Here is a 27,755-nt window from a genome sequence, read left to right as displayed (position 1 = left end):
AGGTGCATCCTGTGGTCTTGCTGAGGAGGAAGCCACAGGGTGTCAGGTCATGCTGACTTCAGCCATGGGCACTCAGTGCCAGCTGGCCTTCTCTGCGCCTCCCCACCCAGCAGGTGCCCCGCCCAGTGGCCAGGACCCTTGCCACGATGGCAGGTGGAGATTTCAGTGCTTTGGGACAAAAGAATGACCTTTCCCTTCCAGAATGAGATCATTTGTGAATTGCTTGCTTAACCACTTTGAGCCTTGGAGGCTGGACGGTTTCCTGGGATGGAGAATGCTGCCTTAGAAAAGGGGTGACAGAAACCTTCACACTCTTGCCATCTCCCCTAAAATCTTGGAGATGAATGGGGCAAAAAAACCTTCAACAAAATCTCAAAGGTGAACTGGACGTTTCCCCAGTTACTCAGGGCCCTTTGGATTTTATTCCTTTGGTCAGATGTTACATAATTTCAGATATCAGGCTGCTAGAGTTGGGATCTGGAGTGTCCTCCAACAGCTCGTAGTGCTATTAGGAGGCAGTGGGACCTTTAAGAGGTGGAGCCTAACTGGAGGAAGTTCCGGTCGTCAGGGGCTGTACCCTCCAAGAGTGGCTGAGACCCTGCACCTTCCGGTCTCTCTTTGCTTCCTGGCCACCATGAGGCGAATGGCTTTGCTCTAGCTCTAGCTCTCCACTGTGACTATGCTGTCTTCATGGCCACAGGGCCCAAAGCAATGGAGCCAGTTTGCCAGGGGCTGCAACCTCTGAAACTGAACCAAAATGAGCTGTTCTTCCTTTTAAGTTGACTTACCTCAGGTTATTTGTCACAGCAAGAGAAAGCTGACTAATGCTTCATGGTCTCTTTTTCTTTCTTTCTTTTTTTCCAATACCAGGGATCAAACTCAGGACCTTGTACTTGAGAGGCAGGCGCAGCACCACTAAGCTAAATCTCCGGCCCTATGATCTCTTTTTCTTATGCCACAGTCACACTGTCCCTGAGGTATTAAGGGAAAAATAGCAAGAAGCAGAATCATGCACATGGTATGCCTCGCTTTGTATTTCTCAAGGTTACCTATGGTGCTCATTTATGCACAGGCTTTCTCTGGTAGAGGGGCTCTTTCTGGGACAGGAAACTTGAGGATGGGTCAGGGTGTGGCATTCTTTTTTGCTGCTGCTTCTTCAGTATGGTGTGTACATTTAAGCCATGCTCATGTACTGCTTGGGCAGAGAAGCACTATCAGGGAAAACAGCAAAACATGTAAAAATGGGCACAGTGTTTGTAGGCAAAATGGTGCTGTGTTGCTGGATGCATAGAAATGGCAGAAAAATAACAAAATCCTTCAGTCTCAGCCAGCCAGTGGAGCCTTTGTCACATCAGAACCTTCAAGGACCTCTAATACCAGCCCTGTGACAAATTCAATGTGGTCAGTGCTGCAACACAGGCATAGAAACTGGGACACGGGGCCCTTAGTCCAGGCTCTGGTACAGAGTAGAGAATGGGGTGGAGCCAAGGCCCCAAGGGAGGGAGGACGCAGGAGGGGCAGGGAGAGGTGGGTCCTGGTTGCAAGGACAAGGTGAGCTGCCAGACAACGGAGACATTCATGGTGAAGAGTCCTGAGGGATCCAGGCAGTGAAGTGGGAGTGGCCAGAACAGGGCGTCACAGGACAACACTGCAGGTTGCTGGGCTGACTGGCTGGAGGAGGACAACTTGGGGCAGGCAGGCCAGCAGGAGTGGCCTTCCCTTCATCCTTCTTTGGTGTGAGCCTTCTTCTGATGGTGGCCTGGCCTCAGAAGAGGAGGCAAAGTTAAAACAGTGAATTGTCCACACAAGGGGCAGTCAGGCCCTGGTGTTTCTGCTCGTTTCCTGGGAGTGAGATCTGGTGAGGACTGAAGGCTGACATTTGTCCAGCTCCTGCAGTTTCTTCTGTGACAGGGTTGGTAGGGGACGAAGGCCAGTGGACAGGTGCTCCAGCTCCTGGCGCAAAAGCCTTCTCTTTTGGACTTCGAAAGCCAAGGTTTCCTTTCGGGCAGTTCACAGGTAGCAGCCCGGAAGGGCTATGTGCAGAAGACTCTCCTTCCAGTTTGGCTAAAGCAGCTAACATTAACTCCAGTGGAAAATAAAAGCAGCTGGACCAGTTTTCTTTCCTGAGAGTACAAGGCGCCCTACCTGTTAGAGCCATTTTAGGTAGCAGCAGGAGATGGTTAGTAAAATGGCATCCACGTGTCTAGGAGCGACTGGCTTTTTTTTTCTTCTTCAGAGCAGATTTTTTGTTGGTGTTGAAGGCCCTTGCAGACTGTAGTTTAAATTCAACTGGAAAGTGGTCGCTGACCTCCAGAGCCTGTGAGGAGAAGGGTAGGTAAATCTGGGTTTAGGAGATGTCTGGGATGTGCCATCATTTTAGTGACGAGCAAATTCAGGACCAGGGAGGGAAGATGAAATGCCTCAGGTCACTCAGCAGGACTGGGGGGCATCATTCTTGGGCCCACTAGGTCAGATATTTTGGCAGGTGCCGAGTGTCATGGTATACCCCTGTAATCCTAGCATTTTGGAGGTTGAGGCAGGAGAATTGTGGGTTTGAGACCAGCCTGTGCTACATATAGCAAGTTTAAGGGTAGCCTAGACTACATAGTGAGACACTGTCTAAAAAAAAAAGAAAAGAAAAAAAGAAATTTTGTCAGGATCACAGTTTATAGTTACTGAGACTCAAGGTTCAGTGCTCCAATGTGAGGTCTTCAGTGGTGACCTCAGAGGGTACAGCAGTTCAGCTTCCCAAGATGGTGGCACAGAAAGACAAGATGGCAGCCTTACCTCCTCTTCAGACAGCTGGTAAGCTTTCTGGAAGTCAAAGACACCATTTGACTTGGGAACCACAGAGCTGACAATCTCTTGTCCTCTAAGTACGATCCTGCAGCAAGGGGAGGAAAGACAGTTGTTGATTTGTGAAATCAAACCAAGGCCCCTGTGTTTGATGTCTGGAAGTGACGGGGAGACCCAGCCCTTCACATGGGCTCCAAGTCCACACCCGGCTCTGCATGGAGAGCCCAGAGGACAGTTCTTACAATCGCAAGGAGTGTCAGTGCCTGCCATGGCCCCGTGGGCACAGGACAGTGGCACAGCATGGGCAGGTGTCCCGGAGGCGTGAGAGCAGCTGTTAGCTGACACATAGCCCCACATCGAGCAGTAACGACATGCATAGTGGAGTGTTGCTGCCCTTCGGACGCTTCTCCCTTTCCTGACAGATGATGGGACATTCTCGGATAGATGCTGTGTTTATCTTTCGTACCTCCCTAAGCCCCCGTTTTGACAAAGACAGAGCAAGCTTCCACCCCCCATGCATCCAGCAGGCAAGAGAAATAAGGACGAATTGGACAGTTTTCACTGGGCTTCTTTTTAATTTCTTTCATGTATGGTAAATGACAGTTATTTGTTTTGCTTGGTTTTTCAAGACAGGGTCTGGCTATGCTCCAGCCTGGCCTGAAATTTGTGCCCCTGCTGCCTTGGCCTCCCAGAGTGCTGGGACTGCAGTGTGCACTGCCATCCCTGGCTGTCATGCTGTTTTCATCCTCTAGTATCATCTTTTTTTTTTTCTGTAGTATCATCCTTTAACAGTTAATTTACTTCAGTGAGAAATTAGTGGATTTTTAAAAAGAGAGAGAGGAAAACCATCATACAGATGCTTTGTGGTGATGTCGTCACCTGGGTAGCGGCAGCCTGTTGAGTTTTGGAAACGGGCTCTAATGTACCTCAGGGATCAACCAGGTGGGCCCCTTGTGGTCCCGGCTACGCGTCTGAGGAATGCAAGGGGGGGGCACACTGCCTTTCTGTGCCTCTGTCCTGAGTTTTGCTGACTCTGAGTTTGCTAACACCACCACATGGCTTCTTTGTGGTTGTTGCTGTTTTGTTTTGCAGTGCTGAGGGCTGAACCTAGGGCCTCAAGCATGCTAAGCAAGGCCTGTACCACTGAGCCACACCCCAGTTCCTTTTAAACTCAGCCCAAGTGTAAGCTCTTTACATGAAGCTGGAAACTTGTGAAAGCCATTTTTTAAGAATCAGAGAGCTAGGGGCCGGGGATTTAGCTCAGTGGTTTTGATGCCTGCTGTGCAAGCACAAGGGCCTGAGTTCGATCCTCAGTGCCAAAAAAAAAAAAAAAGGAATCAGAGAGCAAAGAGCAATGTATTTAAAGGTGCTCAGTTTCTGACTTCTTCCACTTTATAAGCATAGGTCTGCTCTCAGGTTACATTTTTCCAGGCTGAGCCAGGGCACAAGCCAGGGTCAAGTTCATGTCCACCAGTGCTTGGCATAAGAAAATGTTCAACAAATACCTGGTCACAGAACAAGGACTGGAATTGAGACCATCTTGTATAGGTCCATTTTCAAAACATCATTTGTAATTATACATGGAACTATACATGTTGTTGTGGGATGCAGAAAATTTAGAGCATTAACATAGGAAACTACTCTTTAGAAAGTCTCGTGTAATCCCACCATCCTGTGGCATACAAAGGCTACAGAACCAGAGAAATGTGTTCCTAACCTGTTTTGCCACTGGCACCTTTCCACCGGCCCACTTCGTTTGCAGGGAGAACAGGGGGCTGGAGGGGGACTTTACCTGCCCAAGATGCCAGAATGGGAAAGTGCCAGGGTCAAGTGGTGTTGCTAGCGTGACTGGAGGCTCTTCAGAGTGGGGCTGAGGGGAAGCCTGGTGCTCGGCCTCCCCGAACTTCCTACCCTGGGCTTCCACTTTCAAGAGCTACAGCAATGACATCTGCAGAGGAAACTCCAGCTATGAAAGTCCCGAGGGGAACAAAGGAGGCCAGGGGATGGAAATGAAAGCCAGAGGAGCAGCAAGGAGGCCAGCTGTTCTCTGCAACAGCAGGCTGAGCTCTGAGCTGCGGCCACCCAGGGACTCGCTCCCAGGGGTTTCTCTGACTGTGGTCTCTGTCCTGCTGACTTTTACCTCTTCCTTCCTGATTGAAGGAGCAAAAGCGAAAGTGTTTGGAAACCCCTAATGAGACTTTAAAAGTACAAGGAGAGGCTATTATTTAAATGTACGGTTTGAATTTAGGAATGGGTAGTAGAAGTTTTAAAAGTGTAAATAACCTGGCATTTACTGCTCTCATTTTTCTGGTTGTACCCTGAGGAAATAATAAATATTTTCCCAAAATACACATAGCGGATGGTCATTTCAACAGTGTTTATAACAGCAAACCCCTGACAGTAATCGAATGCCCTGTGATGGGAATGGTACGTCCTTGTGAGAGAAGAGGAAACAGCCCCTGAATGTACTGAGCACTTGCCAAACACTCATTGTGCTAGCAGCTTTCTATAGGTTACCTCACGTAACATATATATTACCTCATTTAATCCTTGTCACATCTCTGAGAGTGAGGCTGTAGTATAGTTTCCAGTTTGGAGCGAGAAAATGAGATCACAGAGAGCATATGTCTCTCGTTCAGAGACATAGTAAGTGGCAGAGTCAGGACTCGAATCTAGGCCTGTTTGACATCAGAGCCAGTGCCCGCCACTGCTAAGCTCTGGTGCCCAGGGCTGCCACCTAGGGTCAGGCAGTTCCACACTGGGAGGTTCCTGATGCAGGCTCTTGAAAGGCAGCTGACTCTGCCCTCCAAGTCGGCCCAGCGTCACCCGCCCCAGGACCCTGTTTGCGGCAGGCCTGCAGAGGCCGCCTACCTGTCGTAGGCACAGCTGGTACTCTTCTTGACTGTGGTGTCCTCATTGTCTGCAATCAGCCATATGAACTTGGGGTCGGACCTCAAGCGAATGTTCTTCCAGGCCTTCTTGGGGACGTAGCTGCAGCCGGCATTGAAGTCACCCATGAAAATGAAATTCTGAAAGACATGTTTGGGGACTGTCACCTGGGGGGGTGGAGTACAGTGTTTCCTCTCAGGACCTCAGCAATGTCTCCATCTCCCACACCCAGGAAACAAAAGGGCCTTTTATTATCAGAATGGTGCCCACTCCCAAATTTATATGTTGAGGTCCTGGCCTCCAGTCCTGTACCGTAGAATTTGACTGTATTTGAAGATAGGGTCTTGAAGAAGGAAATTAAGATAAAGTGACGTCAGGTGGGTGGACTCTAATCCAACTGTCCTTTTTATAAGGACAGGGGTCCTTATAAAAACAGGAGAGGCAACAGATGCTCTCAGTGACAAAGCACACACCAGGCCCGGGTTCTATCCCCAGCACCACAGCAAAAAAAGGAAAAAGAAAAGGGAGTTTAGGACACAGAGGCACAAAAAGATTATCACAGTGAGGATATAATAAGAAAATGACCATCTAGCTGGGTGTAGTGGTGTTCTCCGGTGGTCCCACCACTCAGGAAGCTGAGGCAGGAGGGTAGTGAGTTTAACACATTCATGATAGGCTCCTGATTCGTGTGTCTTGCTGCCGGGCAACTCTGATTTGAATGTGTAACCTTCCTGCCAGCTTGAACCACCAGTGGTACATGCATGACTGTCCCTTTGGGTAGCATGGGACCGTCACACTGGGTGATACAAGCTGCTAGGAACATGTTAAGGCCACCCTGGGCTACACAGCAAGACCTCAAGACCCTGTCTCAAAAAAGAAAAAAGAGAAGGGGGGGGGGGAGCGGGACTGTGACCGGCTGCCAGCCAGTGAGAGAGGAAGCCCAGGAGGAACCCCCTGCTCACACACTTTGATCTTGGACTTCTGGCCCACAAAACTTCGAGAAACCTTTGTATCATTGAATCCAGCCAGTCTTTGGCACTTTGCTGCTATGGCAGCCCCGGCAAACTACTAGAGTCTGTCTTAATTTTATTAATTTTACAAGAAGAGGCCACAGTTTACAACCGAATGCAAGCTTTGAAGACTCTCTGGCAGGTGAATACAAAGCATTTTTTGTTTGTTTGGTTAGGGTGTTTGTTTATTTGTTTGTTTTTGTGCTAGAGATTGAACCCAGGGCCTTCACACTGAGCTACACCCCCTGCCCGTTTTTATGTCTTATTCTGAGACAGGGTCTCACTAAGTTGCTAAATTGCCCAGGCTAGGCCTGAACTCTCACTCGTCCTGCCTCAGCCTCCCAGAGAGCTGCAATGGCAGGCCTGCCCCACCAGCCTGGCCTGGAACCCTTCCTAATCACGCTGGGTAAAATAAGTGTGTTCTTACTCTTCGAGGTTCTTAGTCACCACATCGTTATAATCCAGCATGCAGGAGGAGGTGGGAATACAAGAATCCAGCCAAGACATTCCCTCACATTTTTTGTCTCTGCCTCAAAACATATGGATGAATCAACACCTTTGTTTCCAAGCAGGAAAAATGTACTTGGGTGGGGTCCTGACAGCTTTGGCACCAGTCTCCCGCTCCTATTGTTTTGAGGTTGGAAACTGTGGGAACAGAGTCCTTGGGGGCAGTGGGTGGAGCGGTAAGGGCAGGGGCCATAGGGTACATGTCTATCCCCACCCCAGACCACCAACAGAAATTTGCTATTTTGGATGTATTTTTCCCTGCAGGGCTCCTGGAACAGAATGTAACATTCCCAAAGCAGAGGAAGTGTCAGATTTCCTTGTTTGTGCTATTGTTTGGGGGTGGTTGCTGGCTCCAGAATGTTCTTCAAGAACATGTCATCCTGACCTGAGTGTTCACGGCTTTCTCTGGGATTGATGGGGACAGTTGAGCCAGGATGTCTGCCCTGGGTGACCATCCAGCTTCCATTAAGATAGCCTGATATGCTGAGCAACCACTAAGGGCCAGGTCAGCACAGGACAGGGTTGATAGAGTGTAAACTGCATCTCACAACAGTAAACACTAGAAGGTAGAAAGCACCATTAACCATTAACTGGGCATTACCTCCTCTAGGCCACGCAACTGGGTGGTTCAAGCAGTGAAGTCAAGAATGGAACCCAAGTCTAGAGATCCCTCATCACAAGAATTTCCCCTCTGCTCACCGTTGGGTCACTGGCACCTCCCCAGGGACTGATGCCCAATAGAAGCTCAGTGCATTCTTTTTTTTTTTTTTTTTGGTACCGGGGATTGAACTTGGGAACTTGTGCTTTGAGGCAAGTGCCAGAACCACTGAGCTAAATCCCCGGCCCTTCATATCTGTTTTTTTTTTTTTTGGTACCAGGGATCGAACTCGGGTCCTTTCGCTTGTGAGGGAGGCGGTGGAACCACTGAGCTAAATCCCCAGCCCAGTGCATTCTTGAATGAGTGAATGATTTCATACTTTTTGGAATGAATGAACAAGTCCTTCTCTTGCCCCAACTATGGGACAAGAGTTCACCCTTTACTGAGGAGGATTCGGGGATCCAGGAGTCACATTCCAAAGGAAGTGCCCCCCACCCCAGCCCTCCGGGTGTGCTGTGCCGAGGGCTTTCACAGACCTGGTGGCCACAGGTGCTAGCGCCCTGCCTTCCAGATGAGGAGCCCAGGCGGCCGGGGTGGCAGGCATCAGTTGGTCCTCCTTTTCACGAGCCAGTTTGCGAGCCTGTCACTTGCCCTGAAACACTCCTGACCTCTCTGTGCCTCGCTCTTCTCAGTTGCAAGGTGCTTACCTTGTGGGATTCTCAGAGGGCTGAAATATACTCGCCATGACCGCCAGTCACTCTGAGGTGCTGGCATCGTCCTAAGTGCTGCAGAGTAGGGCTCCCCAGACCCACACGGACGGGCCCAGGCAGTCAGCAAGAGGGCTGAGGAGGCTGAGAGAGCGCCAGGCGAGGCCCGGGCGGTGGCGGTGCATGTGTCCTGCTCCTCGTCTTCCACTTGGGGTCAGGGACCAGCTTCTGCCTCCGCTCAGTGACAAGCACAGGACTCACCTCTGCCTTCCACCGGCGCCGCACGTCCGTGTAGACATCCGCCAGCTCGTCGATCTCTCTCACGGAGGTCTCGGGCGTGGTGTGCAGGGGGACGATCACGAAGTCCTTGACGGCTGAGGAACACGGAAGCGTCAGAAGTCACACACTCCTGTCGGGCTCCCGCCGGGGCCGCGTGAGGAAGTGAGCTCTCCTGCACGGAAGTACCAGCCATGTCCCTCGGGCCGCCCGTCCAACTGGCTCAGGCTCTAACCTATCCGCTCTCCTCCTCCTGCCTCAGCCTCACTCTGCAGCTTGCCCACCCCCCCGCATACCCCCACCCTCTGAGTTTCTGCGCCCTCTCCTCGCTGCCCTGCATCCCCTTCCCAGCCCTGTATGGCGGCTTCCTTAGGTCACAGGCCATGCCACCTCCAAGGGGCCACCCCTGGTCACCCCACCCAAGGTGAACCCCTGGCTCCGCTGTTCAGTGCACGCCACTGGTGCTTCCTGCGTGCTCCGGTCACTTCCTTTGCTTCTGCGTGTGGTCTACTGGACCTTGATCTCAGTGACCCCTCACCGTCCTGGCTCCAGAACCTAGCATAGTGCCCTATACATTGCATGGGGCTCGAATTTGTGCATCTCCTGTCCCAGCCTCCCAGAGTGCTGGGATTCTTTATAGATTCTTGACATGAGCCCTTTGTTAGTATAAGTTGCAAATATCTTTTTCCACTTGTGTTTTCACTTTCTTATTAGTGTCTTTTAATGAAATAGTGCACCTGGGTCAATGCACACTGCAGGTGCTCAAAAGGGTTTGTTGACTGAACACATGGATCAATGGGTGAATAAAACAGCGAACGTAATCTCTGGTCAAGGGAATATGGGAGGTTTCTTGGTAGAGGAGGGAAAGCTCCAAACGGGCAGTGCTATCCCAGGGGAGAGGGGAGGGGCAGTGACGGGAAGGCCAGGAGCTCAGAACAAACAGGTTTGTTTAGGAATTCACAAAGGCTTGCCACTCTCTTTGAGAAGGAATAATTATTTGGGGGCAGGACCACTCTTCTTGGCCAGAATAACGTCACGGATGTGCATGACAAAGAGGATTATTGCTCATACTCTCTGAAGGGCTTTTCTCCCCCCTCCAACTCCTCTTGCAATGCTCTTCCCCCTGAGCTAATTAACTATGGGCAGGAATTTATAATTCCGGAAGCTTAGGCTGGTTCGGTGCTACCTTGACTCACAAACTTAATTCTCTCCACAATTCTGGTCGAAAACCGAACTGGATGAGAACCAAATCAAATTTCCTCATAAGATCAACATTGAACCTAACCATTGAATTTGATTCGGTTCTCATCCAATTTGGTCTGTGACCAGAATCGTGGAAAGAATTAAATTCATGAACCAAGGTACTACTGGATAGAATAGAGACAGGTGTACACACTTGTAACCTTGCATATACTCATGTGTTTATTTGGTGCTGGGGATTGAACCTAGGCCCTGGTGCATGCTAAGTATGTGCTCTACCGCTGAGCTCCACACCCGCCCAGCAGGGATTGATCTAGCCATTGTCTGTCTGCTCTACTCCAGTATAACTTCACCAGGTTAGGAGCCTCATCTGTCCTCTCGGTGCCCTCAAAAGAGCCTGGAAAATAGTAGGCACTGAGAAAAATCATTTTGGATTCCATGTGGCTGCAATCTGCAAACCACATTTACCTCTTGACTTTCCCTCGGGTGTAGGTGGTGGTTGAGATGGCGCCTTAGGTTATGATCCTGGCTTATCCATTTCATTACCTGGGTGACTTGGACAAGTGACTGCACCTTTCTGAACCTCAGTTTCCTCAAATGTAAAGAGAGGATAATCCTGGCCTCTGCCTCAAAGTGTGTTGCAAGGACTACAAGGTGCCAGCGCTTGGTGAAGGATTAATGTAGGGTGTGGATGGCTTGGGTTTCCTTCTCCTCCTCTGTGGAGGAGACTGCTGGTATCTACAGCAAGACCCTTGCTGCCCATCACGATTGGTGGTCTTCACTTGAATCTTTCAAAAGTTAAGGAACTGGATAGGGATCAAGTGCTTACAGTAAATCATTTCCATGAGCCTAAACCCTCCAAAAAGAGTGGAGTTACCCTGATCCCAGAGGTGGGTTGCTGGGTTGTTGGGTGTCTGGGCAGGCTGAGAAGTGAGCCTGGGGCCATCCAGCTGCATTGCACGGTCCCCTATCAAAGGTCAGGAGCAGCACTTGCTCTTCGGAGCCCAGCGTCTTCCTTAACCTCCAGGGGCGCTGCTCACCCACATCGATCGCCTACTCGTGGGCCCCTAGGGAGGCCACAGACAAGGGGAGCTGGTGGTTCTCACCAGTGTGGGGTGACTGGAACCAGACCACATAGGGCTCCCTGGAAAACACATCTGTGTCTCCATCCTGGAAGTCATGGTAGAGGTAGTTTTCCTTCACTGTCACCAGCTTTTCCCTAGAAGAGAAAAAGGGAAGAAGCCCTTCTTACTTCTTTGAAGAAATAGAGTGGGTTCCCATAGCTTTGTTAGCTTCCACAGCGAGTAGAAAGATCTTTTCCCGAGGACAAGACTGAGGCAGCTCTGTCTCAGGTCCTCTGGACCAAGGATCTGAGCGGTACTCATTTGGGGCACCCGAAGGTAACTGTTCAGACTTATTCGTAAGTCACTAGTACCAAGGCAATGAGATTACAGAGCTCAGGAGTGGGTTGTGCAGGACAAGTCAGGGCCAGGCTTGACCGTGAAGAGTACAGAAGGCCTGACCTTGGCATCCCTCCACCCCAACAACCAGCAAAGGGTTAGGAAGCTGTTCATGCTTCCCAGTCTCAAGATTTCATGATTTGCATCGGCCCGAGTTTCAGCAGCAATTATTTTGCTGGATCCCGACAACTGGTTAGAGAGAAAAATCTGGTTTTGAAGAACATATACACTTTGATTCAATTCATGGTCGCATCCTTAAGTGGACCATGTTTCGAAGAGCAGAGAATATACTTACTTGTAGAGAAAGGCATACTGTTCTTTATATGTGTTTCGTCCAAGCCGAGAGCTAATCACATAGTTGTATGTTGTTCCTCTCCTTGAATTTCTAGAAAACAAGAAGATTTCACATTGCATCTTAAAGAACAAACATCTCCCTGCTGCATGTAGCCCGTTCTCTAATCTGTCTCCATATTACTAATGACATCAAGTGGAAGGGCTACTATTCATAATTTATTATTATTTTTTGAGACAGAGTCTTACTATGTAGTCCTCACTATGTAGCTGGCCTAGAACTCGGAGGATCACTTGAGATTACAAGAATGAGCTACTGCACAACTTTTGAGTTTGATGAGAAACATCTGCCAGATCCTTATAGCCTTCCTTCCTTCCTTTCTTCCTCCCTCTTTCCCTCTCTTCTCTTCCTCCTCCTTTTCTTCTTCTTCCCTCCCTGTCCCTCTCTCAGTTCTGAGTATTGAATTTAGGCCCTTCACACTGAGCTATACCCCTAATCTTTTTTATTTTGAAACAGGGAGCCACTAAGTTGCTTAGGCTATGCATGAATTTGTGATCCTCCTGCCTCAGACTCTCAGAGTGCTGGGATTACAGGTGTGCCCCACCATACCTGGCTTTTTTTTTTTTTCATTGCTGGGGATTGAACCCAGGGCCTCACATTTGCTAGGCAAGCATTCTACCACTAAACTGCATCCCTAACCCTTATTTCTTGTCCTAAAAAGGAAGGTACTATTGTTACCTCCTTTCATAGTTTAAAAGGACAAAGCTGGGATTGAACCCAGATCCGAGTCATCCCCAAACCCACAAGCTTTGGCCTGCACCTACGGGAACCACTGAGCCCATGGACTATTTAGGCAGAATCAGAAATCCTGCTTTGGGCCCATTGAGCTGTGGCTCCTCCTTTCTGGTGGAGCTGATTTCATCAGGCCCCTGTCCATGCGCAGCTCCTGAGCATTCATCAAAGGCAGAAATGTTTGCCTCTGAAACTCCCAGGCACTTTCTCCCAAGTCCCAGGCTGATGATGGCAAATCCCTGCCTGACCCCTCACCTACCCCATGCTATCTTTTCGTTTTGTTTTGTTTTGTTTTGTTGGTACCAGGCATCGAACTTGGGTCCTTGCACTTGCGAGGTAGGCGGTGGAACCACGGAGCTAAATCCCCGGCCCTACCCCATGCTATCTTGACTCTGTCCATTTGCCAATGCTGATCACTCCACTCCAGGCACAGCCCGAGCCTGACACAGTTTTACTCCACCTACCCACGGCATGGCTAAAGCTGTCGCAGAGTTTCAGGGTCATTAGATAAGGGCAGAGTGGGTATTTAGAGGGTAATTTAGACTATAGAAATTCCTGAGACTTCAAATACATGCCCTAAGCCAAAGACAGCCCCGGGGAGCCCAGGAGAGGCCTATAGCATCTACTGGCTTTCCCTGCAGGAAGCTGGGCTCTCCGACGTCTAACCTCCTGTGGTTGTAAGGGAAGCAGGACAGTACCCACCCCTCCAGGCTTTGTGGGGAGTAATGACACGGCCCCTAGAACCTGATCAGCAGGATGCCAAGCCAGGGATGCCGGAGCCAGTGATAGAGTTGCACACGGCCCCTGGGCCATCACCTGCCACTGTGATTCCTTCCTTGTAGCAGTCATAGACGTCAGCAGCACTTACTGACCATAGCTACACAGCAGGCACTGTCCAGCTACTTAAGCGCAGGAGTTAATTTAGTTATCATGGCATCCCGGGAAGATAGTTTCCATATCAGCCCCAGGTACACATGGGGAAAACAAAGCACAGAAGTTCAGTAAGTTGTCCAAGGTCAGGTGATCGTAGCTGAGCACAGGCTCCTAATCCCAAAGCTACACTCCCTGCCTCTCCATCTTTCAAAGATCAGATCCGGGAACAAGCCAGGCTGGGGCTAACAGCCATACACCCAGCCGAGCCAGCCCAGGGGAGGGCGAGACAGGCCCAGGAGGCCCTGTGTGTGCAGGGGAGGATTCCTAGCACCCTCCCCGGGCTCATGCGTCCCAATTGACCTTTCATTGCTAAGAAACAACATGAGTTTTCCTGCCTGTCAGAGCCTCGTAATGGCCAGATGTCACTGTTTGTAAAAGCCGGGTGGTGGATGCACAGCTGTTGATTAGAATATCTCTGCACTTTTTAGTATGTTTGAGATATTTCATAAGAAAAATATGGGATGTAACATTCTCATTGCAAAGTACAGAAAAACAAATTACTCTTACATTCTTTGTAAATTTGTACTCCAAGGCAGTCCCGGCCAACATTAGTGCATTATTTTCCTTGACTCTTACATTTTTTAAAACATAATTAAGTGAACATGGTTCATATTGTGTATTATGGTTGTTGCTTAATCTTATAATTATCTACAAAAACCCCTTATATTAGAGGTTTTTAAAATGTAAGACGTATCAGGTTGGGGGTGTAGCTTAGTGGTAGAGTACTTCCTTAACATGCATAAGGCTGTGTTTAATCACCAGCACCACACAAAATAGGAAGGAAGGAAGGAAGGAAGGCAGAAAGAAAAGAAAAGAAAAGAAAGAAAGAAAGAAAGAAAGAAAGAAAGAAAGAAAGAAAGAAAGAAAAGGCACATCAGAGTCACCAGGGAAGCTTGTTCAAAAATTGTAATTCTCACCCAGTGCTCTGTGAGCCTGAGGCAGGAGGACTGCAAGTTCTAGCCCGCCTGGGCAACTTAGCAAGACCTTGTCTCGACATAAAAAAGAGCTACGGTAAGAAGGCTTGAGTTCAATCCCCAGTACCACAAAAACAAAACAAAAAGACAAAGCACCAGTTTCCCTCCCACAGATATTCCTACTCAGGGAAGGACGCATCGCATGTGGTTTTAGCTCACTCTAGGGCGACTTGAGTTGGGGGTGCTGTGGCTGGGAGAGGTGTCTCCCGAAGGCTGGGTGTTGAAGGCTGGGTCACTGGGAAGTGGCGCCATTGGAGGTGGGGCCTAGTGGGAGGGATTTAGGTCGGGGGTCCTGCCTTGAAGGGAGTATTGGCAGCTGCTCCCTTCTCTCTTTCTCTTTGCTTCCCAGCCACCATGAGGCCCCGCTAATGCCCCTACCATGATGTTCTGCCCCAGCTCAGGCTCCAAAGCAACATGGCCTCCTACCCACAGGCTGTACCCTCCAAAACTATAAGCCCAGATAAACCTTTCCTCCGTATACATTGTTAATCTTGGGTCTTTTGTCACAGTGATGGAGAGCTGACTAACAGTGTGGGTTCACTAATTATCAGAAGGAACGTAAGTCACAAACATCCAGTGTCATCTAAAACAACTCAAGGATATGACTTTTTGGGTTTGTTATTTTTAAATTATAAAATCAAAATGGATTGGTTGTAAAATATTCAAATCATATAGAACTATTAAAATAAAAAACAAATGTCCTTCATTCTTTCGCTGACTTGCTCCTCAATGACTCTTCAGCCACACCCCAGAAATAACCACTATTACCAGATTGGGCCCATCTTGTCAGTCTTTCTTCTGTGCTCAAACACAAATCCACCTTGATTTGTTTAAAAGGTAACATAACGGGCTGCTCTACTTACAGCTAAATATTCTAGCATGGAAAGATGGCCACAGTGTATTGAAAATAGCAGGTTCAGAACTGTAACTTATTCTGCAGCAGACAGGGTTTTTAACAGCTGAATAATATTCCAGCTTGTGAGCCTGTCATAATTTTATTGACTCTTTTTCTATTGTTGACATTCATTCTTTTTTTTTTTTTTGGTAGTAGAGATTGAACTTGGGACCTTGTGTTTGCAAGGCAGGCGGTGGCACCACTGAGCTAAAGCCCCGGCTCATTTTTTTCTTTATAACAGGACTTCTTAGCTCAGCCTCTTGTCTGCTGCTTTCATTTCTCTCTCAATCCCAACTCCTCACTTGTTTCCCCTATTTTTACTTTATCTCATTAAAACCAGCCAGCTCAAAGTTCCCAGGACCATGGTGAGTGAGGGCGGGGCCTGGTCAGCACTGGCCCTGGGGCATGGTGGTCAGCATACTTTGCTGGCTCTCCTGCTAGTTTCAGTTCCCTTGCACTTGACCTTGAGCTTTCAGAAGGCCCAGCCCCCCCCCCCCCCCCCCCCCCCGCTTTACCCGTTCAGCTTCTCCATCAGCATGGGGCAGATCCTGTTGTAGCTGTCCTTGATTTCCATCAGCAGGATGAGGTCGCAGCGCTTGATGATCTGTAGAGAGAATTCCCAGGGGTCTGAGGCCATTTACTGTAAATTCGACTACCTGACACTGGCCCTTACTGAGTTTTGAGTATTGTATTGGTGCTTGTTGAAATACTTTCTTCCCTGAACTAAATGAAGGCCTCCAGAAGGTAGCCACTTCTGTTACATCCATTTTATTGCTGTGTTTGAGGTGGGATCTCACTATGGTGCCCAGGTTGGTGTTGAACTCTCAGGTTCAAGCAATTCTCCTGCCTCAGCCTCTGGAGTAGCTTGGACTACGGGCATATGCCACCATGCCCAGCAATTGATTAATTGATTAGTTAATTAATTTTTATTTCCATTTTAAAGATGAGGAGACAGGCTCAGAGAGAGTCAAGAAAATTACACTATGAGTCAGCTAGAAAATGGCCAAGGCAGATTTTGAACCAAAGCGATCCAGGTCCAAAGTCCATGATCACGATGCCCTGTGCATCCTATGTCATGGCTTTGCTTCCATAATTACAGTCGTGGTCATAAATATTTACTAAGTCATCAATAAGTAAAAGTCCCAAGCTGGATACTGCAGAAATGAAAAGGTATAATTATAATGATAATAATTATAAGAGCTAATATTTATGTCAATTTAGTCTGAGCTTCACAACAATCCTATTCCATGACTATAATTATTAGCCTGTTGAACCTAGGTGGAAACCAAACTCAGAGTGGTTGAGTGACTGCCTTAAAGTCACACAACAAAGATCAATCAGAGAGCCAGGGTTTGAACTCAGGTCTGTGACTACAAAGGCCACCATGCTAAACTGTTAAAACACAGTCCCTGCTCTCAAAAACTCAGACTCTAGCAAGCGAGGCAAATAAAAATTACTAGCTACAGTGTGAGGCAAATGAAACTCCTGCTAAAAAAAAGTCACAAGCCATGGAAGAGTTGGGAAATAATTAATTGCTTCTGCCCAGAGGGTCAGGGAAGGCTCCCAAGTGGAGGCAGCATTTGTGCTGAGAGATCAGAAGTTTAACAAGACAGGAACAAAAGAGAGACTCCTTCGGGGTGGCCATGATGCAGACCAAGCTCATGTCCCTGGGTGACCACCAGGCCCTTCTGGATATGGGAGCCTGGTGACCCCGAGCCATGGGATTTGTTGGTCAAGGAGAAAGCTTCCCCTAGGTTAATTTTGTCTTCATGCATGGCTGACAAAGACACAGAGCAGGAGGACTATGCCACTGCCCTCTACTTCCAAAGCTTGTGCTCCAGTTCCACCTCCAGATGGTGTGGGGAGAGACCCCAGCACCCACTTGTCCAGGTGCCCCTGTCACAGCGGCTCAGCTGTAAGCAACTGGCCCAGCTGGAGGTCTGTCCACTGGCATGCATGAAATCCATGCATCAGCCAGGCTGGCCTCGCCAAGGAGCGTCCCAGTCCAGCCAGCTTGCTGACATAGTCATTGTTGACAGGAGGACCCTTATGGAATGGAGCTTGAGATATATACACTCTTCATCAGTTTTCCCATTTTGCAGAACACCTTCCATTTAAGGAAACATCCACCACTTCTCTACACCTCAGTGTCATCACCTTTAAGTTGGCCTGGTAGCGATCCAGCCCTTGAAGGGTTGCCAGGAGATGAAGTGGGTGCACCGAACAGTGCCAGCCATGCAGCGGGCACTGATTATGGTTATTACTTGTACAGGTCAAACAGGAAGATGCATTGCAAGAAAAATAATGGAAACAATCTGGGTATCCCCATGCAGGAAAGCATTCAAGTTTGTGGGCTGCAAAGCAAGGACTAGGCACTAGGTAGCATTAAAAGTCATGTTTTAGAATAATAGTACCACCACGGGAAATATTTCTAGTATAAAAGCAGAACACAAAACTGGGGAATAAGGAGGTAACCATGCTGTAAAAATACAGACTTATATATTTATTTTGGAGTAGAAAAATTTCCCTAAGAAAATTGCCCAGTTCCAATAGCTATTCTTATTTTCCTTCCTTATATGTTTTCACATTTTAAAAACAGTCCATAATGATTTTTTATCTCATAAAATTATTTTATAATTATACATTAAATTTGTATCTTTATACTTAAAAAATTGAAGTATAATTTTTTTTTTTTTGTACCGGGGAGCAAACTCAGGACCTTGTGCCTCTGAGACAGGTGGCAGAATCAGTGAGCTACATCCCTGGCCCTGAAGTATAATTTTTTTGAAAGTGTAACTTTAAAAAAGAAATTGCCTGGAAGGAATTATGGAGATGATGCCAGAATTTATTAGGAAATGATGGGCACATTTCTAACTTGCTTGGCATGAGTTAAATGAGTCTTCATATGTAATGTGCTGACTACAGGGCCTAGCACCCAGTGAGGACTTCTAGAAAGTCAACTTATCCCGGCTCACGGATTGTCATCAGCTCCCTGAGGTGTGGACCTCTTAGTATCCTCGCTGTCTCCCTGGTTACTCTGCGTCTCACTGGCTTTAGCAATCTGAACACCAAGGAGATACATGGTTACGGGACATCTGCTCTATGCCCCTCTGCACCACTGCCCTCAACACCCAAGGAGATCAGCAAAGCCTTGGGATTGCTCCTCCTCAAGGGCCAACGTCCCTTTTTTTGCGGGACCCGTTGTTACGGAGCAAATGTGGAGCACAAGGTCAGACTCCAATCCTGAGAACGTTCAGTCCTCAGATTTCCTGTTTATGAGCCTGTTCCTCGCCTAGCAAGCACTTCTGAACCCCATCTCCTGCTTCCACTTCCTTGATATTTTGGGGAATGTTTCCTGTAGACAAGAATCTACTCTGCAGTGACCGATGGCCCAAGATCCCACTGTTGAGTTCTCCTGAGGGCACCCAGTTGGCCTCCTCCCGCCCATCAAACTATCCCTCCACCCACGTGATCATCCGTTAGCTCATCCATCCAACAACATTTCGTCAGAGGCCGCTGTGTGCCAGATCCCACTCGAGGCCTGATTTGACTCATAACTTTAACCCTAGCTTCTGTCAGAGCTCCTGGGATGAGTGGAAGAAAGGAAGCCAGCAGAAGAGAAAGACCATTTGGAACCAGCTGAGCCAAAATTCACAAAGCGCAATATCTTCCTGTTTTTTAACTCTTCCTATGGCATTGTAAGAAAAAAGGGAATAATTCTCCTATTCATTTCTTTTAAAAATACTTTTGTTGGGTGTAGCTCACTGGTAGAGAGCGTATTTAGCCTTTGTAAGGCCCTGGGTTCAATTCCCAGCACCACAAATATGTTTTTGTTACAATTTTTTTTTTCTTTTCTGGTACCAGGGATTGAACTCAGGACCTTGAGCTTTTTTTTTGGTACCAGGGATTGAACTCGGGTCCTTTTGCTTGAGAGGCAAGTGGCAGAACCACTGAACTAAATCCCTGGCCCCATGGACCTTGAGCTTTTGAGGCAGGTGCCTCGCCACTGAGCTAAATCCCCAGCCCTTGTTATAATTTTCTAATTGCAAAAATAATGTTGCTTATTGGGCTGAGGATTTAGCTCAGTGGCGTGGTGCCTGCCTCAAAAGCTCAAGCTCCTGATTTTGGTGCCCGGTACTCCAAAAAAAAAGAGAAAGAAAAGAAAAAAAAAATAATGTTGCCTATTGTAGAGAATCTGGAAAACTCAGAAAAGACAGAAAAGACTATAAAAGTATCACACGACCTATAACCCCATCATTCAGACCTCTTCCCATATGATTTCTGTACTTACGTAGAAAGCCGGCATCATAATGACTAGCCCATTGGTTCCAACTATGGACTTCAGGTCAAATAGCCTTAGGGTTCATTCACATCTTGACCCCATGTGACCACCTGTGTGACTTTGAGAAGGCCACATAAGAAACACCTAGATCCCTTATCTGTAACCTGGGAAAAATAAGAGCAATTCTATGGCCCCATGGGATCATAACAGGAATTAGAAGACATGGTGGGTGTAAAATGCTCAAATGAGTCCACTGCACAGAAGAGGGGCTCAGTACACAGTGGCGACATTTATCATATAGTTTTAGTCTTGCTTAACATTATGCTGTATGTTTCTCTCATTGCCATTAAATATTCGGTTTTCAAATGGAATCTCGACACACCTCCCTTGCTCTAAATTCAGGCCAGAAGTCCTGGCTCAGTCTCCTCAGGAGAAAACTCTGAGGATGAGGCCCCTGGGTGGCTGACCCAGAGCCCAGCCCCAAAACACTGAGGTCCCTGTGAAAGCCGAACTTCCGGCAGTTCACAGGGAGGTGGGAGAGGCTAGTGTAAAGGGCTCCCCGCCGGCCCGGCGGCATCCGTCACGAGGTGGGCTGGGGAGAGGGGAAGGGACAGTCTGGAGCAGCCTAGAAGTATCTTGGGCCATGTGTGGCTCATGAACCCTATTCCATGCCCCAGCTAGGGGGCAGCATCGCACACTAGGGAAGATGGGCGTCACAGCCTTGGGCGACTTGCCTCACCTCTCTGGGGTCCCACTGCCTCATAGAAGAGTGGTCATGAGGCTGAACTCTGTTAAAGGCCCAGTCCAGGGTAAGTGCTCCAGAAATGCTGTGCTGGAAGCTCTGGGGTCTCCCACATCCTCCACCCATCCCCTTCCCCGGGGGGCACCTGGTGCATGGTCTCCCTTAGCGAGCAGCTGTTGGTTGAATAAGCTCTGCTTATAAGGACACAAACTGAAGAACACAGACAGAATGAGGCCTACCCAGGCAGGGCTGGATATCGGAACCACCGTCTAGGGCAGGGGAGGGCAAACCCAGATGCAGAAGGCACCCTTCCTCTCTCTCCAGCCTCCCCAGTGAGGTTCAGAATGACCTTGATGTGATGTGTTGAGTTGATCTCAAAGCGATAAATTCAGTATGGAAGAGCAGAAGTGGTATCCCAGCTCACACGGGCAGTTATATGGTTGGGTTTAATCCTGACTCTTTCTCTTACCAACTATGGAAACCTGGAGAAGTCACTATGCCCTCTGAGCCTCAGTTTTCTCAGTTATAAAGTAGGGGAAATTCCACCTATGTTGTAATAGTAAATGAGAATGTAAGAGTCCTGGCCTGAGCACCTGGTTGGTACTCAATCAGTGGGTCCTGGAAACACTATTTTGAACACCTGGCACTCAGAGTTAACGGTCACTGCCTATTAAGTGACTCTGGCAGTGCTCTGTTGGCAGGATGTTTGTGGTGATGGGGAGGTGAGGTGGCCTTGACAAAGACTTTAGACACACGTGGTGGGGCAGGGCAGCTCGGGGAGATGCTGTGTGCAGGAAGGGAGCCAGCACAGATCCACAGATAGCCTCTAAGACTGGTGGCGTGTGAGAAAGCGCTGGGAACTTGGTAGGCTCTGGCTTCACTTGGCCACTTGAGAAGAACCAGGGAAACAGTGTCCTCGCATCTCAGGATTCTCCGCTGGGCCACAGCGTGACAGCACCCACAGGCTTGGCATGGCTTCCCTGGGTAAACGACATTTGGATGCCCTCGGGTCCCATCCACAAGGGAGGCCGCCCAGGGTGGAAGACCAGCTCAGGCAGAAGACCAGTCCTCCTGGAATCGCCTCTACCTGCCGATAACTCAGGCACCACCCCTGTCCTGGGACAGGCTCTGCTGGGCCTTGCTCACCTGTGCCAGGTGCGGCCACATCTTACAGGGAGGTCTGGGTCCTCAGGGAGGTAAAGGGATCCTTGAGCTCTGGCAGCCCATGGGTGGGATCTGAACCCAGGGCTCTTGGCATTCCCGCCACACTTCTGGAGTCTTCTAAGGTAATAACCACCCACTAGAGTCCTGGGAAAGGTTATTTCCCAGCATCAAAAATAAATCAACCTATAGGACAGAGTCAGCGGACTCCAGAGAAACGTGAGCAGCTTCCCCAGACATCGTCAGCTTGGCCCAGAACAGTACTGTCTGTGCTGAGAGAACAGAGCTGCGAGTGAGGAGGAGATCAGTGACAGAGAAGGGGACAGGGGACGGGGTGCGAGGGAGGGAGGGAGGGAGGAAGGGGGAGGAAAGGAGAGGGGAGGCAGGGAGAAAGAGAAGCGCTTCATTGCCAGTCAGGAAGACTCCGCTGGGCTGCATCCCAGCTCCCGACCACCCACCAGCTCCACAGCGGAACTGCACTTCCCCCTGCTCCTCGTCCCTGCGTGGGGATTAATAGTGCTCACAATGATGATGAAATAAAGCCATGTATTTACAGTGCCTGACACGGGCATTCAATAAGTGCTCATAAAAACCAGCCAGCCGGTGTTACCTGGAATTTCCTATGAGCCAGGTACCATGTGAGGACCTTGCCTGACAACTGTGCGTAGGTGGCCCTCACAGCACACCTGAAGGAGGCACTGTCATGAGGAAGACAGAGGTGCCAGGCACCCACCCGGGCAGTGAAGTGGGTATTGTAGCTGTTGTTCTCATCACTGTGGCTTCCATCCTTACCTGGAGGCAAACTAGTTAAATTCCTCCCGAGTCTTCCAAAGTGTGGAGTCAGGGGAGAGGGCAGGAGGGGGTCCAGCGTCCCTCCTGTACGAACGGGGCTCACCTTCACAATGACATCCATGGCGTTTTGGTTTTCCTTCTTGCTTTCCCCAAAGGACCTCACATTGAAGGAGCAGAGTTTCAGGGCCAGGGTACCGTGGAGGGTGAGGAGCAGAAGCAGCAGGAAGGACAGCCTCAGGGACATCCTGGTGCTCCTGAGGCTCTGGGCGAGGTGAGAGGTGGCACTGAAGTGCAGGCTCCTGCCACCTCCCGCCTGGCTGACTTATAAAGCTCGCAGATAACAGGAATTACTGGATTCCTCTTGCTACTTTCACTTCTCTGAGGAACTGCAGATCATGGGTTTCAATCCCTAAGGAAATGAAGATACTGGGCTTGCCTTTTAGGAGCCCTGTTTTTGTCACCCGGGAGGGAAGCTAGCATGCTTAATTTAGGCACCATCCTCGAAAGGTCGCTCAGGTCCCCAGCTCTGACCTCTGGCCATCTCTCCCGTGGTTGCACACGCCGGCCTTCTCCTGACATTTGATGGAGGAGAGTGTCTCTACCCAGGAGGCACCAGGGGTGGTGGAGCCTTCTGTGGGGGGGATCATGAGGCTTGGGGGTCAGTGGAAAATCCTGCCAGGTTTCCCTAAATCGCTGGGATTTTGTGGCCAGCTGTCCCTGGGCACACCCTAGCAGTCATCCTCTAACCACCCTAACGGGTGCAAATTAAGTTCAAGTTTAGTTTGAGTTACATGGTTTCCTAGGCAGTTTTACTGTTCATAATTTAACACACCAAACACCAGCAGTGTGTTGGGGCGCAGGGGGGCAACGATTGCTGATCTGCTAGAATGATGACTAAGGTGTCCTTGCAATACTGGAAGGCCTTCCTCTATAGGCGAAGCTTTATTGGGGTGGGGGCTCCCTGAACTGAGGCACTGGCTGAGGGAACCAGGGATTGGCCAGGAAAGTGTCCAAGCTGCTACTCTCGTAAGAAATTGATTATTGATTCCTAGGGTGGCTAAAGTCTGCTAATTTCCACTGGTCAAGGGCATGCTTCCAAAAGATGTTTCCTCTTGTGATGGGCTTGGACAACTAGGTGTTTACAACCAACCTGTCCTAGAGGTCGTTGAATTTTTCTGTGTCTGGCACCATAGAACTGTGCAAAACATCCTGGCCTTTGGGGTCTGAGTCCTATTATAAGAGGCAGTTTAGCTATTTTGCTTATGAATAAGCAACTAGCAAGGGACAGGGCCTAAGATGCATTATAAAGAAAACAGTGTGTTAAGAGCTAATTTAAGTCATAAAGATAGTTAAGTTTAGAAATGTAAAAGTAAACACAGGAAATATGATAGAGTTAAGATAAGGACAGGCAGGCGGTTAAGGACTAACGCTCAGGAAAGAAACTCCTCAGGCTGAATGTACCAGGTAGCAGTCCCTCTCTACCTCAGGCTGTGGGCTGGTTTCCAGGAATTTGGGAACACGGAATAAATGGTTTCTCTTTTGAACTCTCCATTAAAAAAACTTGAGTTGGGCCGGGGATTTAGCTCAGTGGTTTTGCCACCTGCTGCGCAAACGCAAGGACCCGAGTTGGATCCCCGGTACCAAAAAAAACCCACTTGAGTTGCAATTGGTGGTTTAGAGCCCACAAGGTCACCTATAATGAGTGACCACTGGGTGCTGGGTATATGGATCTGCTGATCCATAAAAGATTCTGGACAAGGAACCCACATGGCACCCAAATTTCAGCCCCCCCCCCCCCCCCCCGTTACTGGAAGCTTTCTCCCTTTATGTTTCCAATGAACACCCCTCCTTCATTACCTTCTTTTTGCCTACAATTTTATTCTCTGGCTTTGTGAGACAGCAGTCTGGTTTGCCCTGAATCATTATGCTAGAACCAAAGAATTTCACCTGGGCTTTCGTGGCTCTGAAGAAGCACAGGGTAGGGGCAGGAAAGAAGAAAGAGAGAAAGAAAAAGGAAACACCTGCTCCCAAGGATAATAGGCCAAGTGAACCCCATAATATAATCTTGGACTAAACATTTTTAACTTATCAACATGCTTACCTGCAGAGCTGAGCATAATCTGACCCAGGAGTTAAGAAATCAAAGGGAACACACACAATACGAAGACAGTGACATTAAGCCCTTTATCCCATTTTAGCACTGATCACATTTCTGTAAGCTCACACGAAGTAGGTGAAAGGTCTGGGTTTGTAGCAAAGGTGGTCTTCAGGTCCCTGGGAAATAACCCAGGTAGCTCATATGATGACCCACACGTCAGAGGTGTTCTCTCTGGCAAAGCTAGTAGGAAGCTAATAATGTATCGGGAAGGACAATTCTTCTGTGAGACGAAGGTTGTGAATAGGAACCGCTTGCAGTGAGCATTGAGGTCTCAGGACTATGCCCTGTGTAGCAATGGGCCTGTGTCTGCAGCCCCAGGGCAAAGTGCACCTGTATCGCCAACATGTATTAGTCAGCATCCTGGCCAGTCATGCCCAGGAATTCCAAGAGATAACTCTAAATAGTGCATGTGGGAAAAGAATGGTTTCCTGAGCTCATGGAGGGAAAGATGAATCTCGCTGTCATCTGCAACCCCAGACTTAGACCTGGTTGAGTCTGAAGTAAAAAGTACCTCTTGGTAACAGTCTCCCTTGTTGGATGGGCAGTTTCCAAGCAAAGGAGGATTTAGAACTAAGTGTAGAAATACTTAGGAGACTCAACCAAAGTAAAAAGAAAAAAAATTGTATTTAAAGATGGAATCTACACATGTATGGTATTTTAGAAACTTGTACACCTGAGAGATTTTTGGCAGGTTAGGCTAACAGTCTCATAACTGCAACCAAAAATGTGCAATTAGGTGGCTCAGTGGACTTGGAGTCATAACTTAAAGTTCAACCAAGTGAACATCTAGTTCTCAAACATTTTTAAGGACCTTGGGTTAGCAGTGTTTTGTAAGATTAATTTATTAACCTTAGAAGTATTTAGTAAAACAAAACTTTACAAAGGAAGTAGGGTATTAAATTTGTAAAAAAAAAGTTTAAAATGTTTTTAAATAGGTTCAAAACTCCTTAAAATTAATTATTTAAATTATGCTGGATTTAGGCTTGCTAGATTTACCAAATGAAAACACAGAACAGTAGATAGCTATGAACTTTAGATAATCTAAATTTAACTGGGTAGTCTGTATTTTATCTGGATATCCTAACTAAGCTTATAGAAGAACAAGAACTTTTGTAAGCTGAACTTGAAAAGTGTGGCATTTTCTAAGAGTCCTGGTAAAGATTTAGTTCCTAGCACCAAACATAAGCTAACATTTAGGGTAAAGAGAGTCAACTAATCATTTTTAAAAATTTTTTAACTTTGGGCCAGGGATTTAGCTCAGTGGTTTCCCCGGCTGCTGGGCAAGCGGAAGGACCCGAGTTCGATCCCCGGTACCAAAAACAAATTTTTTAACTTTGATAATTTGAATATTAATTTGAAGAAGTAACTGCTAAATAGTGGTTTCTACATACAGAAACTGCACTGGAGGACTTAAAAAAATTCACACAAATGGGCCCCGCTCTATACTTAGTACATTCATTGCATGAAATTCAACTTATTTTTTTAAGTGCCTGGGCTAGGGATGGTGGTGCATGCCTGTGATACCAGCTTCCAAGAGGCTGAGGAGGACGGTGAGTTTGAGACCAGACAAGGCTACATAGCAAGCTCATGTCTTAAAAAAACCAAAAAGTGTTTGGGTCCTAGAAGAAAACCCAAGTCAAATTTAACTGACTCCAATTAGTTGTAAGTGCTGGGCTGAAGGCTTTCTGTGTCCATCTTGCTCAGTACTGGTGCAAGTCTTTACTGCAAGGCCTGAGCCCGAGGATGCAAAGCCAGCATGACCCTGAGTGAGGATCGCAACCCAGTCCCTCTGCCCCAGACCTGCCTCTTACTTCCTGGACCCCTGCAGCCTGAAGAGGGGCTGCAGGGACATCAATGCAGGGAACGTGCACTTTTGATCCTATGCGCTTGGTATTGATTTTTTCCCACAAAACATGTACTTCTTGGTAATTGAAGAGGAAAAATAAAGGTCTAAAGCCTTTTGTTCTTGGAAGCAGCCACAACACCACCTGCACAAACATGTTTGCTGTCTCTGTGTGAAATGAATCGGGAGCCTCTACCCAGGAAGGTGCAGGGTGCAGGGGCCTGGGGAGCAGCAGGACCCCGACCTGCTGCCCTGTCTCGCCCTCAGCTGGGCCCTGATGCTGGGAGCAGGAGCCTCCAGACTGTCCCTCCCAGGGGCCTAATGCCGAGCCTGACCCTCTCCGACCATCTGCTGAGTCTTGCTTCTGCCACTTAATGATGTGGCAACATTTCCTGTTACATACTGGTCTGCAAGAAGCTCCTGGATCAAAAGACCAATAAGTGTCACTGTCCAGGAGACTTAGAATGCACGTTAGCAAACCAAGTGTTCCCAGCAGTCCTGTAACCTAAAAAGCTCCCCCACATTCATTTTCCATCAAAGCCTTTTCTTCTTCTTCTTCTTCTTTTTTTTTTGGTACCGGGGATTAAACTCAGTTCCTTGTGCCTTTGCAGCAGGCGGTGAAACCACTGAGCTAAATCCCCGGCCCTCAAAGCCTTTTCTTAATAACTCCAGTGTCTACCTTGAGCAGCATCCACCTTGGGGGAGATGGCCTGACTTCACAAAGGTGACCAGATGTCCCCCGTCAAAGCCCCGTGCTCTGCCCTCAGTCAGTCCTGCCAGAGTCCCGTGTGTGAGGTAGGAATGAGCAGAAGGGAGACACTGTCCCAAACATGAGGGCAGCTGCAGCCACACATGGGCTCTGGCGGCGCAGGACACCTTGGGATCTGAGGAAGGCAATGTGAAGATTCTAGGAGGAGCAAGCGTCACAGGCTGAGTCACCCAGAAGCCGAAAAAAGAAGCCAAGGGCCTCTGGGAAGTCCCCACTGTGTGACCCGAACAGGTGTTTCCAGTGACTGACGTGGCTCTGAGTCTAACAGTGAGTGAGCCCTAGTGATAATCTTGCCATGTATGCAGATTGCTCTGTCATCACGTGTCATAATTGGCTTGGCGTTTGGGGTGAGGAAGACATATTATTATTTTGGGTTTCGTAAAGTGCCAAACCTTGCCTCTGTAGGATGGTTTCCTGCTGAGACCCAGGCTCTGGGTTTCAACTTGCACAGCATCTTCCACCTCAAGAGGGTTGCTGTCAGGAGGGCAGGCCCGAGGGTGTCACTGCACTGATTAAAAATCTCCTAAGGCTTTTCTTGGACAGAAAGACTGAGCACCTTAACGGGAAGTCCGTCTCCCCACATTTCCAAGGTTACCCAGTCTACTCTCCTGTTCTCCACTACCTCCCATCACACCACCCAGATTTTCAGTTCTGACCTCAGGGCCTTTGCACAGCTGTT

General features: G+C 48.4%; 1 protein-coding gene across 1 annotated transcript; it reads right to left on the bottom strand.

Moving 5' to 3' along the window:
* Positions 1 to 1,014: 1,014 nt before the first annotated feature.
* On the bottom strand, positions 1,015 to 22,734 carry Dnase1l3 (deoxyribonuclease 1L3). Its single transcript, XM_004864239.4, has 8 exons — positions 22,410 to 22,734; positions 15,845 to 15,933; positions 11,739 to 11,828; positions 11,090 to 11,202; positions 8,769 to 8,881; positions 5,668 to 5,825; positions 2,788 to 2,884; positions 1,015 to 2,317 (listed from the first exon to the last, which is right to left on the bottom strand). Exons 1-8 carry the CDS (start codon positions 22,548 to 22,550, stop codon positions 2,204 to 2,206), a joined length of 915 nt encoding a protein of 304 aa, XP_004864296.1. The 5' UTR covers positions 22,551 to 22,734; the 3' UTR covers positions 1,015 to 2,203.
* Positions 22,735 to 27,755: the final 5,021 nt, after the last annotated feature.

The sequence above is a fragment of the Heterocephalus glaber genome, unplaced genomic scaffold, assembly GCF_053883595.1.
Source record: "Heterocephalus glaber isolate CG9 unplaced genomic scaffold, H.glaber_assembly_v1.0 deba00001472, whole genome shotgun sequence".
Taxonomy (NCBI): domain Eukaryota; kingdom Metazoa; phylum Chordata; class Mammalia; order Rodentia; family Bathyergidae; genus Heterocephalus; species Heterocephalus glaber.
This window is presented reverse-complemented; position numbering and strand designations above follow the sequence as displayed.

Coding starts and splice junctions, on each gene's coding strand:
- Dnase1l3 (XM_004864239.4), bottom strand. CDS start 22,550: ATGTCCCTGAGGCTGTCCTTCCTGCTGCTTCTGCTCCTCACCCTCCAC. Junction 11,829..15,844: donor CTGATGGAGAAGCTGAACGG/GTAAAGCGGGGG, acceptor CTTGTTTTCTAG/AAATTCAAGGAGAGGAACAA. Junction 2,885..5,667: donor ACCAGCTGTGCCTACGACAG/GTAGGCGGCCTC, acceptor CCCTTGCTGCAG/GATCGTACTTAGAGGACAAG.